The sequence below is a fragment of the Onychostruthus taczanowskii genome, unplaced genomic scaffold (genome assembly GCF_017590055.1).
Source record: "Onychostruthus taczanowskii isolate IOZ18803 unplaced genomic scaffold, ASM1759005v1 scaffold9, whole genome shotgun sequence".
Taxonomy (NCBI): Eukaryota; Metazoa; Chordata; class Aves; order Passeriformes; family Passeridae; genus Onychostruthus; species Onychostruthus taczanowskii.
Window position 1 is genome coordinate 15,160,918 of NW_024506993.1, and position 16,970 is coordinate 15,177,887.

The window sequence follows — 16,970 nt, forward strand, 5'->3', positions numbered from 1 at the left end:
CCCTTTTCCCCTCTGAGTCTGAGGGACAGCCTGGCAGCACTGACTCATTCAGCTACACAGGTCTCCAACACCAGGTTTCCAGCTGGCATTTCCATTACTGCTCAGAGGAGGCTGCCACAGCTTCAAGCTCTCTAGCCATGTTCAGTAAGGTCACACAGAAATGGTGACAAAGCCAGGGGACACTCAGACACAGTGCTGTCATTGCTGCTGTGCAGCCTGACACCAGATCTACCTCAGAGTGTGGGACCTACCAGGGTCAGAAGCAAAGCTAAAACACAACCAGGCATCAGCAGATGTGCAAGCATGCATTGAAGATGTGCATTACTGACTTGGGGAGACACTCAAAATTATCCTAATGATGCCACTCAGCATCACTTAATGACCCAGCATCTACTACACCACAGCCAGCAAAGCAGGAGCTACAGAATAACTCAGGTAGAAACAAACCACTGGAGCTATCACTGAAATCAGGTGAAGTTTCAAAAATAGATTATGGTTTAGTTTACTGAAACAGTTTGGTCTGTTTACTCAAATTGCTCAGTTCTGAGTACTCCACCAAAAGCAAGAAACAAATTGAAAAAGCAGAATAACTTGTTTCTATGAAAGAGAAAACACAAAGGGAATAGTCAAGTATTTGCTGTTCTGTTGTGTGTGAGCAGCAACAAAACAGTTCAATACCCTAAATAAGAAATGTACTTTCTTTGTGTTGAAAGTGGGCATTCCCTAAAAAGAAATCTAAGTAAATTAGATATTAATTAGTTATTTTAAAATGTACTAAAATAAAACATTTATGTATTACAGTTTTACTGTATTTTTATATTTACATAACATATAGCCATAAACATTTTCATTATGATGTGCATGTTCTTTAGAAGTGATGTGTACACATCATATATTCTTACATATCTAGAAAATTGTACTGATCTCCTAATATGAAACCTGCTCTATTAAGAGCCAAAGAAGAATGTATTATTCAGACTAGAAGATAGATAAATTATTATTTTAGCAATAATAGTATTTTTGCTCTTCTAGAGCAAACAATCTGATGCAAGACTGTACTTTCTTTAATGTGCAGTAGCACCAGGTCCCATATCCCCAGCCAGCACTGGCAGAGGAGAGGGGCAAGCAGTTATTGCCCCTTTGTGCTACTGTCACAACCACAGTTTGCAGATACCACAAAAAGCCCCAATGCCTCCTTTGTGGTCCCAAAGCACCCAAACAACAATGAATGCTCCATGTCCAACTGAAGATGGTTGCCAGTAAAACCAAAAGCAGCATCCAGTCTTAAACCATCTCTAAATGAGACAGTAAAAACAAAACACCCTTGTTTACAAAATTAAATACATGCAAGTAATACATAATGACCACCTATGCCTGCCTCTGTAGGCTTATAATGAGGAGCAAGGGAGCTGCTGAAGCTGCTCACAACCTTGTACACTGGGGCTGGAAATGTTCTAAAAGCTCCATCACACCATCTGCAGCTGTCAGGATAAACTCTCAGTAGGAAACTGATATTGTTCATTGCTTAGGCAACAGCTACAACCAAAGAAGCTCATAAAGATTCAGCTCTCTGTTTCAAGGAGAGAGTTCTATTAATGTTCAGTCATGCAGCCCTGTTCTCATTTATTTTAACAAGTGTTTGAGGAATGAAAAAATGAGAGAGCAGAGGAATTAATAAAAATACCACTTGGTTTAAAGAAAAACCCTTGTCACCCAGAGACTGGCAGCACAGGGCTGTCCAAGTAGTACACTGGAAGCATAGATAATCTTAGGGGGTGACAGGTCTGCCAAAAAAAAAATTAAAAAATAACATTGCCTCTTAGGTGAATGCAATAAAGATAGGAGACCTTCAACAGCAGCAAGGCAAAAGCCTCACACACAGAGAGAGGTCTCATGAAAATTACAATAATGTCCATAGCAAAGGTGGCACCTGAAAGTGGTTCAACCAGTGCAAGAATTTAAATCACTAAAACATAAAAAGTGACATGTTTTTACAGCATTGCAACTTGAAAAAATAACAGCTAACAAACAAGCAAAACCCAGCTAATAAATACTCCCCACACCTCCCAGAGAACAGCTGCTCTGAAGCAATAACTGAACTCTGAGCTAACCAGGAATCAAAATGCTTTTCCTTACAGCAAGAGCTAAAATCCAAAAGAATTCTACGTACCCATCCACTAGAAAACTGTGCAGAGTACAGCTCAATTACCAGGTAAGAAATAAATGCTCCAATAATAATACATATTGAACAGATGCATCTTTAAACATCAATGAAGAAATAGTGCAAACAAAAAATTAAACAAAGAAACAAGTCCAGCACTACCAATCTCTTTTGCTGCACGGAGCACACAATGTCTTCTCCAGTATCTCCTTTTCTGTTCCATTTCAGAAGGAATAAAACCAGGCAACAGCTCCCTAAAGCTTGGGTAAGTATACTAGGAAATACACAGAAAATTCAAAGTATGCCAGCAAGTTTGGCCTACCCTATCTCACTAGCTGTAGGATTCAAAGGAATTACACACAGAGCGCAAAATATTTTTGAAATAAATGTAACTGAGTTTATCAGGAGCTCTACAGATTTGGTCATTGTGAACATTTTAAAGAAAGGAATTAGAGAAACTGCATTTCAGCTCCTACCAGCCAAAGCTGCATCCTCATCACTCTCTGATCCATATTGCAATGCCATGGTTATTGCTGATAAACGATCCCCTTGGGCTGATCTTTTGTTACTATGAAAGAGAAAAAGTAAAGGAATTTTAAAAATGGGGAAAAAAAGAGAAAATTATAATGGAAAAAAAAAAGTAAAGGGTTATCATATCAACCATTAACAGTCACCCAGAGAGTGTGAGCAAACAAGTGAAGCTCATGACTCCATAAGCAGGAACACAGCTGTGACTAAAGAAGGCCAGGCCTTCAACAGGAGAAATTCTTACCAAGCCATGAGTCTGACTTTATTTTATGAGCTGGTCCATCCAACACAGTCAGAAAACTGAGCTCCAGCCTACTACCTTCTGTCCTGTTTTGTATACTTGAGTATTGATTAATTGCAAGACAAGGGGATAAGAAGTCTCTCCCAATTAATAACTTTGTTATTTGATCCTGTTTTATTGGGATTTGTCTACAGGAAAGAATTCAAAACACTACAAGCTGTATATTCCATCTCCTCCCATTCCCTCATCCCCACCTGTGGCATCTTCAGCACACACACTGCCTGCACATGAAGCAGCGTCACATGCTTCTCAGGTGGAGTAAACTGGCACCCCCACTGGATACAGTCTCACCAGGACTTCTTCAGCAACCCTCTCCTTTGTCCCAAACCCGGGGCACAGCATTTCATATCACACTATATAAGCTATGCCTGACATTCTCTGCCTTTTTACAAGACAACCTCTTTAGGCACTTCCAGAAACAGGCTCAGCCTTGTCCTGCAGGGGCCAAGGGAAGACTGGGGAAAAGCAGATGGGCTGAGGGCATGCCTGTGCCCTACATTCTCCTATACATCCTTTCTTCCCTTTTGATACAAACACAGATAGCTTTTCCTTAGTGTGTGGGCTATCCCTCTAAAACATCCACTGAGCTCCTTTAGTCCATGACTTTGGGTTCCATCTGTCCCTGCAGCCCTCCAGGGCAGCAGTGCTGGTACTGGGCTGCTGCCTGAGGAAGCCACTCCTGGTTCTGTCCTTGCTGTGCTTTCTTTGCCTTTTCACCAAGAAGCTTCATTCACCTGGGTAATTTTTATTGCAGCATCACTGACAGGGTGTGTAAGTCCACACCTGGATCATGAGCACATCCACTTGTAGCACCTCTTCCCTGATGGCCTGAGGTGCCACGGGCCCCTGGAGCTGTAATTCACCTTCCCAGTGCCCGTGCAGATCCACATGGGCTGCTCCAGCCTCAGCACCCTGACCCAGCCCTGGCTGCTGTGCTGCTGTTCAGTGGCCCAGCCCTTGGGTCCATGAGCACCTACAGGAGGCACTTTCAAGCCCAGGTTCTGTGCCTGAGCAGCAGCATCCAGGCACAGCTGAGCAGCCCAGGTGGCTTTATCCCTGTGCTCCCAGTGCCAGCTGCTGCAGCCACCCTGCAGAGCACTGCCACCGTCCATCAGCCAGTAGAGAGGACTGCACACACTTCCCAATCAGCAATAACTAGACCATCACTGTCTTATCAGCATTAATCTCATCCTAATCCAAAGCCCAGCACCATGGCAGGTATGAGGAAGAAAATCAAACAAAATTTAGCATTTCCGTACGATGAGGACCCAGCTTTTCCTCCAAGGGCACAATTTACTTACCGATAATATTTGTTAGAAGAATTTCTCTCATCCCCAACACTGCCTTTACCCTGTGAGGAAGGACCTGTCAGCTTGGAAGCAGCCAAATTTGATGCAGTCCTTAAGGCAGGAGAGGCAAGCCAAGGAAGGGGTAGAGGAAAAAAAACAGGCCCACCTTAAACCCATGAAAAGACGCAGCAAGAAAAAAGCTTTTTACAGCATCACTTTGATAGATCAGCCAAAAAGTTCAGAGACAGATGCTTGGAAGCTAAAAGATAAGTAATACTGAGATCCTTTCAGTGCTCCATCATTTATGTGGATGTTGTTTATAAAGTCAGAAGAAAGTACCATTTAGCTCAAGCATTGATAGCTGTACACACAGCTCAGCCTAAATAGCAGTGAAAGCAGCCAACAAAAAGTTCCTTAGCATTCAGATAAAGCCAATCATACAGGTCCAGTCATGTTCTATCAACACTTAAAGTCACTGTCAGGCTGGCTGGCAGTGCATATTATCAAACAATTCAATTTTGTCACTTTAAGGGAGGACAGTTAAATGCACCCACAAAGAGCAGCTCAGTATGGCAAAGGAGACAATGAGCTCTGCAATAAAAACCATGATTTTTGACACAGGGGCAACATATAAAGCTTAGGTTAGTAGCATTATGATGATTTGAGTTTGAGCCATCAATGACAAAGAAGAACAGATGTACATTCAGAAGAAAAATATAGAAAATGCACTTGAAGTGGACTTATGAGGGAATTTTACCCAAATCAGCAGTAGGTAAAGAATTCTCCTTTAAGACAATTAAACATTTAGGAATTTAAATAAAAATAATGATTCTGTGAAGCAGATTCTTGAGAAAGAAACAAAAAAAAAAAAAGAATGGTTCAACAGAAAAAGCAACCAGTGGCACACACAATAGCAGGTGAAAGGTTTGGTTTTCATGACACTTCTTCTCTTATCCCAATTTTTTCTGCATTCAGGCCAATATTATTGTAGCCTGCTTCAGGCATTATTTTTTCCCTCCAAGTCAGAGAAACAAAGAAGGGAGCTGTCAATGACTCTGATAGATTACTTCAGGATTTGAAGGTCTGTTGAGAACACAATACACAAGAGAACATCTAGAAAAAGGCAGCTGAGAAGTGGAAATGGGTTGGCAGTGCAAGAGAGGAATTCAGCTAACAAATATCAGTGTGATTTATCTGTCATCCCTTCTTACACAATCAGACTTTAAAGAAAAACTGTTGAGCCTCAGAAATAAATGTGACACAGACCCTGACATGCTGAGCTTCATTAATGGTCAATACAGTGAGAAAAATAAAATACAATCACAATTTAAACAGAAAACCTCTGTACTTTTATGTAATTCTAGGTACTGCAAAGCAAACACATGAATGTCCAGTGTCTGTAGAATCCAAGTCTGCTGGCACTACACATACTTTTATGAAGGAAAATAATTCACCTATGTGTCAGAAATTACTCCTTAAAGAGTATTTCTGCTTTTTATTTTTATAATGCTCCAACAATGATTCACCCAACCATGGGAAAGATGCTGATGCTGAACAAACCAACCAAAAAAAACACTTCTCAAAACACCAAGCAATAAAAATCAACCAGGCAACTTCTACTTCTTTCACACAATAATCCTAGGCAACACTTCTAATACTGACACCATATACACAAAAAAAATTAAACTACCTTTCAGTTAAGTAAGGCAATGACAGTGTTTCCAATTGTACCATACAAACCTTTGAAGGAAATGACAACAGTGGTTTCCCAAAATCAAATATCAGTAAACAGCTCCAATAGATAAAGAGATTCCACCTTGTAAGTTTTCAAACTCCTTGAATGGCTTGCAGGACATTGTTTAATTTTTTGGGGATAAATGACACAGCTCACATGGACAAATAATACCTAAACCTACTCTTGAGTGTTACTCATAAGCAAAATGTTTATATAAGAAAAAGATTTAATTGCATTTCAGTTTATAAGCATTTATAATGACTGCATCACTTCTCTGTACATTATGGATTTTCACAGGAAGAAAATGCTGTTTCCTAAGTAAAATTATCCCATGAAACAAATAGAGCTATCAACACTTATCAAGTGTTTTATACCTGCATATTCAGGGCCAAATCTTTGCTTCACTGATTAATAAATCCAGTCAGGTTTCTGTGCCTCTTTTCATAGCTAAAATTGCTTTTCAAACATGAGTGGATTTGCCTCTAAGTATCTTTTGCCCAGGGTTCTGTTCCTATGTTTCTGTCCCTTCCTAATTGTAAGCCATTTGGTTTCAGTTCCTGACAAGGTTCAAGAATATCCAGCACTTTTCAATAAAAGAAAGCATCTTGTTCCTCACTATTAATTTTCTGTTATTAACTTATAAACAAGTAGTGGAAGTTGGCCATAACTTATTAAACATCCACTGACAGTATTTTTCATAATCAAGTACATCACAAAAATATTTTACCACAGAAGTATTTCAATGAAAAAAGCTTTCTTTCAAAAACTATTTTAACCAATGTACAACTTATAAAACAACACTAATCTAAGTTTTCAAGCAATTATTTCCCACTATACTCTCCACAGCACAATTAAGGGAGTGTCAATAGAGGTTTTCATATGAGGTTATAGAAAGAACTCTATTTGCAGTACCTGATTCGGAGACTTGACTTGGCCAACTCACTGTGCTCAATCTCAGCCTTTTTCATATTAAATATCTTTTTAATCGCATTTGCATCCTGTCAATGAAAAGATTTTCTTTTGTTTAATGTTGAAAGTGAATAATATTGTAATCAGATCTATCCAGCTATCTAAAACAAAAATTAAGGTGTTTTTACATTTAGATATAAAACAATTTTGCATGAGAAATGAAGCATGGAACAAAGTCTGCCTGAAATACTCCCACACAGTATTTTTACAGTGGCCTGAAAAAACTGAAGAGAAGACCTGAGCAGCTTCAAGCTCATTTTCTGTCATTGTTGCACCCCAATTCTACTAAAAGCAATATAAAAAAGAAAAACCCACTAAAAGCTATTTTTAAAAAAATGCAAACAGGGTCTTGAGAGCTTTATCCTCAAGACTTATTCAAGGATCAACCAGCATAGAAAGTAGTCAAGAAAATCTGAACTCAAATCACACTATGAACAAATGAAACTAACCTTGAATACTTGGGATCCAGGCTCATTGTAGGTTTTGGCATTCTTTGCCAGAAGATCTATGTCCTTGGCCATGGCATGAATGCTTTTATAAGTTCCATTCTATACAACAAGAAGCAGAACTGGTTAAAGTGGCAACCTTCAGACAGTATGAGAACTAAGTCAATAGTGAAAAGCAAAGGAATTCATATTCAATAAAGGGAATGTTCATAGAAAAACAACTTATTTGTAAAGACAACAGATAAGTATCTGGAAAAAGTAAGCAGACAAAGACAATATCATACACATATGCTAAGTTTTTATAAAGCTCATGAATGCTAAGATTGAAAAAACACTTAATAGATCACAGTACCCTTATTTTGAAGAGTTCTGACAAAATGCTGTTTTAACTTTATCCTCTAGTTCAATCAGTCTATGTCCCATCCCTACTATACAAAATGCTAGAATTATAGAACAGCACTCCAAATTACTGGAGAAGTAAGATGAAAAATGCATCAGTACAAAACATCTATTTCTAGCACTAGAACAGAAGTAGGTGATGATAATGCACAACCAAGCCTCAGTACTCCAATGTTTTACATGAGCAGCACTTGTCAGGGAACTGCTTTAAGCCATTAAACACCAAGGAACCCGAGATATTCTGGCTCAAAGCCAGCACTCCACAGCTCACAATGCTTGATCTTCCACACAGCTACTTCTGCAGCACTAACTCAGCACAGAAAACTGAATCACCACAGTGTGCAGGTTTTTTAATAGCAGAGGGAAAACACACTGCCTTTCCTGCCACCATAAATCCTGACTTCTAACAATTCTGGAATGCTTAGTGTTAAGAAAGACTGCATCCTAACACATTAATATGTTCATACCTGTATCCTTTGGGAAATGGTTTTAAGATCTATGGGTTCCTTTATTATTGCATAATAATCTGGATATTGCTGCAAAACAGAAATAATTTATGTATTACTATAAACAGTCACAAAGCTTTTGTTCAAACAGCTCACAGAACAAGTCATTAGATGAACTGAAGGTAAGAACAGTGTAAGCCTCAAATAAGGCAGACACAAGGAATTATAATTCTTCAATAAACTGACAAAAGGGACCAGTTCTGATTGAAAATCAAATCCATGGTGATGGTCTTCAGAATATTTATTCTGCTGGTTAAAACTTTCACCACAGAAACAGAAAACCACTGTTCTGAAACAGAGCAGTGCAAACAGGTGGAGTTTGCCACTGATGAGGCAGAAACAGAGAACTGACCCTGAGCGTGACCATCAGAGCCTGTAACATCTGTTACAGAAATGTCCAGGCTTCCAACATAGCACACAACCTCCATCACTAAAATACTCACCACTTTAGAAGGAAGTTTCTGAAACAGTTCACTTATGAGTCGTCCTGAGGGGTTTGTGGCAACAGCTACAGCTTCGAGAAGCTGTTCCAGAATTTCCTTCAGGTAACCTGGAGATGACTAATGTAGGAAACAAAAATCACAAAGAAGTTTTAACAGCAGCCAGAGTGGAGTGGTTCAAGTTGTGCTGAAATACAGGAAGAAATACATTTCAAAGGCAGAAAAAAATCAGCTACAAAATACAGATGGAACTTTTGAAGACTATTGTTTATGCAGGTACAGGTACACTAAAAAACTCTTAATTTCAGCTTTACATTGCAGACTATCAGACACACATCACAGCTACTGAAAATGTGCATCCCAATATCACAAAAACCAGGCTAGCCCAAATTTCCTCTCATAACACTCCAGGAAAAGCTGGACTGACTGAATGGGGCACTTGGTGATAACTGATGTCATTAGGCATGAATCTTGCTTGAAACAAACCTCAGTGTTGGCATGAATTCAAGCACATTTCATATTATTCCAATTAAACCAGAACCATGCTATACCCATATCAGAAAACCTCACAGCTTTTTTTGCTAGGCAAAAGTGAAACACACATACAATGCTGTGAAGTGATTAACTAACAAACTTCTGTAAGAAATATCCTTTGGGGCATAATTTAACAATGAAAATGTTACTCAATGAATTTCACCCTCTCAGAGCCAGCTGACACCCACAGTTACAGCCTCCCCCTTCTGCAGCTGTCATCCCACACTTACTAATTCAGAATTTGCTTGATTGTCATGTCCTTCCTCATCATCATCGTCTTCCTCAGCATCACCTTTCTGAACAAATTCATTTTTTGTGCGCAAATACAGCTCCCATAGTTTGCAGGCAGCTTTATATTCAGGAGAATCTGGCTGCAAAAACAAATCAAGCATTCCAGTCAAAACTCAGGGCACTCTCATCTGGGAGAAATTTCTAAGTTACCAGCTGGAAGTTATTAAATATAAGTAATAGGAAACTTGGGAAATTCCTGCTTCATTTGTTCTTTGACAGAGGAGCTAAGAATCACAATAAGCATTGGAAAATATAACCTGTATCACTCAAAAGCATCCAAGTCTTTCAGAAAACTTTGCAGTAAAACTAGCTGGGTTGAGGCTTGGACAAGCCATCTAGATGAATCTGGAGAAATCACTGGGTTTTGCTGAAGTACACCACCAGCATTTAAAACAGATTAAATTTCAGTATGCCAGAAATTTGATTTAAGCCAATACTGCTGTCATTGCGTGGCACTTGAAAATGAACTTCTATAGAAGAATGGCAATAAATATCTTTGAAAGCACTGCAATGGTTTTCACTCAGCATTAACTGGGAAATTCCAAAGAAGCTGACAACATTCCACCACTGGGTACACCTCTAGATACATCTTTTAGAAGAGGTAGAAGCATTAGTTAGAAAATTAACTTTTAAAAATACAGAACTGGTAGTGGCAGACAAGCACGTGCCTATTACCACTACCCAGAACAAAGACAGCTTTTCCACACATGTATTTTTCCTTCTCTTTCCTCTCTCATTTAGGCTCCATTTCAGGTATTCCTGCTGATAATATCACCTTATTACTGCTGATTGCACTCTTCTTACTTCACCCTCTCAACCTCTGACAGCTTGTAATACAAATGAGAAACCAACATGAGAACTGTTCTTAATCTTGCCTTATTAGGCTTAAATATTCTCATCACATGAGACCAGATGCTGCTTAAGAAAAGCAGATTTTTTTAAGGGTATCCTGCTCCACAAATCTGCTTCCTTCTGTATTAATGCAAGATGCTTAGGAGTGAGACTTGACCAAAAACACAAAAAACCCCAAAGGCTGTTGTTCTGCTGGAGCACTGCCAATAAAACATCTGCTGGAATAAAGACCTTGACAATCAATCACTGTCCCTGGTTTGCCCATGCCATGGAGCTGCCTGGGAAAGGTAAAAGGTGAAAAGAAGAAGAGATTAAGTTTTTGTGCCACACCTCCAGCTCATAGCTCCATAATTCTCTGGAACTGCCAACATTCCTTCATCCTGCAATAATGGATACCTATTTTTAGTCTAATGGAAGATCTCTATGACACAGTTAAATGTTGAGCCCACAATTCTATAGGCAAAGGCAGCACACATTCTGTAAAATCCCAATCATTCTTTCCTGCCACTAATCCATTAATATTGGGGTTTTCACACTGAGTGCCTTGCAAAGCTCCAGGAGTACAAAATGGATTTGGAAATCTTTGTGCTTTTCCTCCTGGAAGCAGAATGTGCAAATGCATAAGTCTGATTTCAAGAAGCTACTACACACACACACACAAGTGAAACAAACACTGCCTTCCTGGATGTCACCTGGCTACCCCAGCTGGGTTATTCAGGTTATTCAGGATGCATTCATTTGGATCATCTCCAAAGTCAAAGATATGTGAAAAGCAGTATTAGCAGGTTTAGATTTGCTGTATCACCTCATTCACCACATACAATTTCACTGGTTTATGGATTTAACATGGCCTTTCATTAAACAAAATTAATCAACTTTTTCCCCACTTCCTTATGAAAACTGCAATAAAACCCATTAGTGTCCATGATAAAACTCACACCCAGATGGGGGAATTGCCATGGGGGTTGTCTTGATGACATTACATTCACATCTATCATCACTGACCATGACAGTCAATGTGCATTTTTTTCATTTTATTAAGTGGCAAATGGAAGAGAAAGATTCAACACTCCTATCATAAGCTCGCTGTTAGCAGAAACTTTTCCTTCTGGGAGGAAAAAAAAAAGAAATCTTTCTCCATTTCAAAGTGTTGTAAAATGAGAAGGCTTTGAAAGAGGGATATTTTTCTCAGTTTATATTTCCATTTTTGCTTTTGATCTCTTTTGGAAAACTACATGAAGATCATCCCCACATTATTTTATGATTTTCCACAGAAAATTTGTTATAGCAGGAGATCTTAGAAAGATACAGTCAACATTATGAAAATACATGCAAGTAACTGCAATATATACTGCTCTCTTACCAATAATACTTCAGGCTAAACTGAAGAGGTTTTGGCCAAACCAAGGCAGAATTTTAACATCTCTACTCTTTTTACAATGGATTTAAGCCTTTACATGTAGTTTGCTCACCTTATAGTAAGCCTTTGCATTGTTAAAGAGAAGCTGGAAATCAGCAGTCAGCACATTCACATCATCATATTCCTCCATCTTCAGCTTTTGTTGGATTTTCATTAAATCAATTGGCTGAGAAACCACTTCATAATAATCTGGCTGATTTCTGTTGCAATGACAAAAACAGGCATCATATTCCAAGCAGTAAAACCCAAACCACAGCACTAAAGCTTGTGCATGTTTATGACTAAATAAACCAAAGAAAGTTCCAATACATTTCTGTTACAGCTAAAAGATCTGGATAGTGCTTATCAGTCAGCTCACTTCATGTATGTTCTGCTAGTGTCCTCAATTTTCTAAGTTTAATAGAAAATTCAGCCTCTTAGCTACTGCATTTTCAAGGTTCACTTCTATTAACCTTCCCAAGCTGTGTCCTTAGTATTACATCCCACCACCTATAAAGAATATCTTATAATCAAAGGCATGGATGTTTTAGGCAGGTATCACAAATTAATTTAGTGTATCCTTTTTTTTTTCCTGAAAAAAGAGCACCAATGTAAGCATATCCCATTGAATAATTACATCAAACACCTAGATCAAACACTGATGTGAAACAATAACAAATGGAGCTCAGATTTTTTTCAGAAATTATTGCTGAAGTATTTATCAATTTCCACTTCTCCCTGATTAAATCTCAAGTTCAAGGTTTAACCAGAGCTGTGGCCTTACCTTCTCTTGGGTGCCCTGATGAAGAGCTCACAAAGGAGCCTGCCCTGCTCATCTTTGTAGTCTCTGATGGTGTTGTAGAGCTCATGACAGACAGCAATCTGAAAGGCAAGAACAATGAAATAAGGGAGAGAATTTTAAGGAGGTAACAAACAAAAGCCTACTTATAAAGGGAAGGACAAGCTGCCAATCTACAGCATGCCCTAAAGCAGAAGTGAGAAGCAACTGGAGCACCTCACTCTTTAGCAGGATACATGACAAGTGTGCCAGGTACTGCAGGATCTCCACTTACTTTTTGAACACAGGGAGCTTTATTTTAATACTAATTCTAAGTAAAATACCCAACATGTAAATTAATTCAGTGCAATTCTCTCCAAGTTACAGGCATCTACAATAACAACAGGGGTTCTTCTGCCCTGCAGTTAATTAACAGTAGACTGCTCATGCAAAGGCATAGCAGAGGCATTGTACACTTCAGCAATCACTGCCTGTGCCATTCCCCACTCATCCTTCTGCATTTGCTATGCAGACACAGCTCTCAGCTTCTGCACATTATGATTTCAGCTCGTTCTCCAACATCCTTCCATCTGCTAAAATCATCAGCAAAAAGAGAAAAGCAGCAAAAACAAAACAGCAAAGAAAAACATGAAAGTGGTGGGCCAGGACCAAGCCAAAGCTAAAGCTGAACGAGGTCCTAAACACAGCACAGCCAAGGCAGGAACAGATTCAGGGCCAGAGTACATGTGCTACATATGGTCATTAATTCTACACTCCAGCAATACCAGACAGGGACACAGCATCCCCAAGAAAAAAGGTGCAATCAGTAAGAAGGTACTAACAGGATCTACAGTGGGGAGGTTGGAAAGTCTCCTCCTCTTCCTGCTTGGGCCTGGTACATTGGTGGAGTGATGGGCATCGTCGAAGTCCCCGCCGCTGACGCTGCTGGAAGGAGAGGTCGCTCTTCGCCTCTTGGAACCCATGGAATCCAACTTCTTCTATAATGAACAGAAACGTTCTTAAAGCCCTGGCATTGCGTCCAAACCCTCTGCTCAGAGCTACCCACAGAGCTAGCAACGCTTCTGCTGATACATTTGCCAAGTGCTACAGGTCAGTTAAGCCATTTCTGTGAACTCCACCTTTGTGGAAATTCCCAAGAGTAAAGGGAAATCAAAATGCTCCTACAGTTTTACAGTCACCAATGACAGCAAGGCCAGAAACCCTCAAGCTCACACTGAATTAGCAGTTCTTAAACTCTACATTTTCATACCACATCCCATGCACGACAACTAAGCAAGAACCACTGATTTCAACAAAAAAAACTGTACAGAGACACATGCTCAGTTCTGGTGCAAAAACTCTTCATCCCATGGCAAACTAAAAAACCACGAAAAACAGACCAACAAAGAAAAAAAAACAACCAACCAAAACAAATCACAAATGAAAAGGGCCACAGAATACCTTGTGTTATATTCAAGAGAAAAAAAGGCCTGGATCACTGTGGGACCTCCCACTCCCACTTATGTGTGGGATGAATGGCTCAACCATGGAGAAGCAGGAAAAGCCCCCTCCTCTTTTGGCCATAGTTTTGCATTTACCAACACAAGCAGTGACAAATGAATAATTACCATGCAACAACTATGGCAACTTATGGAACAAGCTGTTGGCTCTTTCCCAACCTCCAGTGACAGCATCAGAAAAGTATCTTTATTTGGGGCTATCTCAAAGGCTGAGGACAGAACAGATACATCTATCCCAGCCTATCCCCATCTCCCAATCAAATCCAGGGATTTCTTTTAGGAGGCACTCAGATGATTGACAAGGTATGGCAGCACAACATAACTGTGTTAAAGCATTTTTGTTAGAGACAGAGATAACTTCAGGCACACACATGAGATGAATAAGGTAGGAATAATTAACAGTTAGGAAAAAGAAAAGCAAAAAGCCAAGGCAGAGGGATGGAGATCCAATCAATAATTTACCAGATTTACCAGAGTAGAACCAGCACCTCGAAAAGCCAATCTCCTCATAGTGTCTGATGGGCAAGCACAGATACTGCGAGAAGAGGACACTCTAAGAGTGGCAAACCAGTAATGGTGTTAGTACAGCCACAACTGGAAGACAAGAAAAAGGAAAGAGACAGGGAAGAAAATTCAGAGTAGGCAGATAAAGAATAAAATCAAAGAATAAAGTGGATAATTACAGTGACAGAGAAAAAAAGCAAGAAACAGAAGGCAACTTTTTTTAGCCCAGCAGAAACTCTACAAAGTAATTTTGTACACAGAATGCTAGACACTTCTGTCATTGTCACAGTAAAAATACATTTCTCTAATGTTCCTGAATATGCATTACAGATTTCACAGCCACTTGCTAGAGAATGATTCATTCAAGCAGAGCAGAAAGTAAACAGAAGTGATACCTGACCTGAGAGTACAAACCAGAAAGCTCTAAAAGTTACAGAATGCAAAGCAGTACAGTGCTTAAAACAACATAATCTTAAGGTCAACAAACACTTAATAAACTCTAAGATGATGCACCTCCAACACTCTTCAGAATAGATTTTTATACACAGAAGTAAGCAGTATGTTTGCAGCCATACACTAAAAATCCAGTTTCAATTTCTATGCAGTCTCCAAGCCTGATTTTTTTCACAGAAATTCCATGTGAAATATGGAAACACTTTATGGCAAAATGTTTGATTCTGTGTAGCTCTTCCAACTCCTGCCTTCAGTCAAACCCCAGAGAGGTTCTTTTCCTGTTCAGCACTCTGGACATTTTTATAACACAGACATGCAGAGAAGCTCTGTGGTTTATCAGCAGGCAATTCATTTTGGGAACTGACAACAGCCTCAAGCCTTGGCACTGCCCCCAACTTCCATCTGAGGGCTACAGTCTGGAGCGGCTCCACCAGGCACGTGCTGGGAAACACAAGCCCTTGGTTGTGGAAAAAAGGCAGGAGGGACTACCAGAATCAATAATTCTGCTTCAACCAGGAACCCAAGAGTACACTCAGTCCAGTCCCATCCTGAAATAAAGATCTGGGAACCTCCCAACCAGCACCTGCCTGCAGACTGCACATCAGCTGCTCCACGTCCACTGTCTGAGGCACAATGCTGTGGCTCAGCCATACTGTGACACTGCTGTGACCAAGGTACCCTCACCACTCACACACAGCCTCCCAAGCACGTTTTTCTCCTCTAATAACCGTGCAAAACACAGATCAGTCTGGACAACATCAGCAACACTCAGTGAGAGACCTGCTGATGTAACTGAAGGTGAGGCTCCAAAACACAAACTGCTCTCTAAACTGCCACACTCCTAAACTCAGCTGTGCACAGAAACACAGTTTTACTGAAGAACCTCTCTGCCAGAGCTTCTGCAATCACACTGCTGGCTCACAAGTCTTTCAACAGTCACACCAAGACTGCTATCAGTGAGCACCTCCAATGCAACAGGAGCTTGAGAATCTCCTCACCAGCCATAAAAATGTCACAAAGCCACAGCAAGAAGTGCTTTGGCCATGACTAATTCACAAATGTGTACTGATATACACAACAGGGGAAGGAAGGCTGTCTCTCCCAAAGGCCGTACAGAAGGACCACAAGTATCACCCACTCCAACCTCCCTACAGCAACAGGTTTTACACACGTCGGACATAATACACTTAAAACAAAACATTCTAGCACACTGGAGGTTCATCTTCTGCCTCCAGGCAGAGGAGAGCTAAAAGCCAATAGATACCACGGGTAGTACATATTGCTATGAGGATCTCCCACGTTTCACCAGAAACACGAACCACGGTAAATTTAGCAAAGGGAACAGGGAAGGGAAACGCAGCCGGAATTTCCCCCGGTTACCGATCCCACTGAAAGCTGCCACGGGATGGGAAGGGGGGGCTGGCGGCAACCGGGCACTGTAAAAGGGCAAAGCTGGCGAGAAAGCGAGAGGGACGGCACATCCATCGTTTTCGCCACACCGGGACGAGGAACAAAGATACCGAGTGTGTAACTGCCCCGAGGGGCCGGAGCCCGGCCCGGGAGGTGAGGGGTTATCCCTCAGGAAACAAAGGAAAGCCCTTCCCGGCTCCGGGCGGACAGCACTGCGTCCCGGGCCCGCCCCGCGCTGCCGCCACCGCGGGCAGGACCCGCCGCTGTCCCCGGGCCCGCCCCGGGAGCGGCCGTTGTCACCCCGCGGGCCCGGCCCGCCGCCGGCACGGGGAACACGGCGGGAACGGGGCGGGAAGGAAGGGCTGAGGCGCACCCGGGCCGGCGGCCGGGGACCGAGTCGGCACACGGCCCGGGCCCGGGGCAGGTGACAGGGGCGGGCGGCGCTCGGCGCCCCG

At 41.0% G+C, this 16,970-nt stretch overlaps 1 protein-coding gene across 12 annotated transcripts in view; it reads right to left on the minus strand.

Annotated features, from left to right (window-relative positions):
• The window catches only part of PBRM1 (polybromo 1), a 53,627-nt gene extending 38,884 nt beyond the window's left edge, over nt 1-14,743 (minus strand). For 3 of the 12 annotated variants that reach the window (XM_041425593.1, XM_041425588.1, XM_041425595.1), the window contains exons 1-11: nt 14,620-14,743; nt 13,471-13,626; nt 12,635-12,732; nt 11,924-12,071; nt 9,539-9,679; nt 8,778-8,894; nt 8,296-8,364; nt 7,433-7,531; nt 6,927-7,012; nt 4,292-4,390; nt 2,638-2,729 (exon numbers count right to left, since the gene is read on the minus strand). In XM_041425593.1, coding sequence (XP_041281527.1) covers nt 2,638-2,729; nt 4,292-4,390; nt 6,927-7,012; nt 7,433-7,531; nt 8,296-8,364; nt 8,778-8,894; nt 9,539-9,679; nt 11,924-12,071; nt 12,635-12,732; nt 13,471-13,626; nt 14,620-14,658 — 1,144 coding nt within the window. In that variant the 5' untranslated portion in view covers nt 14,659-14,743. Of the gene's footprint in view, nt 1-2,637; nt 2,730-4,291; nt 4,391-6,926; nt 7,013-7,432; nt 7,532-8,295; nt 8,365-8,777; nt 8,895-9,538; nt 9,680-11,923; nt 12,072-12,634; nt 12,733-13,470; nt 13,627-14,610 lie in introns of all 12 variants that reach the window. The other 9 variants (XM_041425585.1, XM_041425596.1, XM_041425594.1 and 6 more) reach the window with 6 other exon arrangements.
• Nucleotides 14,744-16,970: the final 2,227 nt, after the last annotated feature.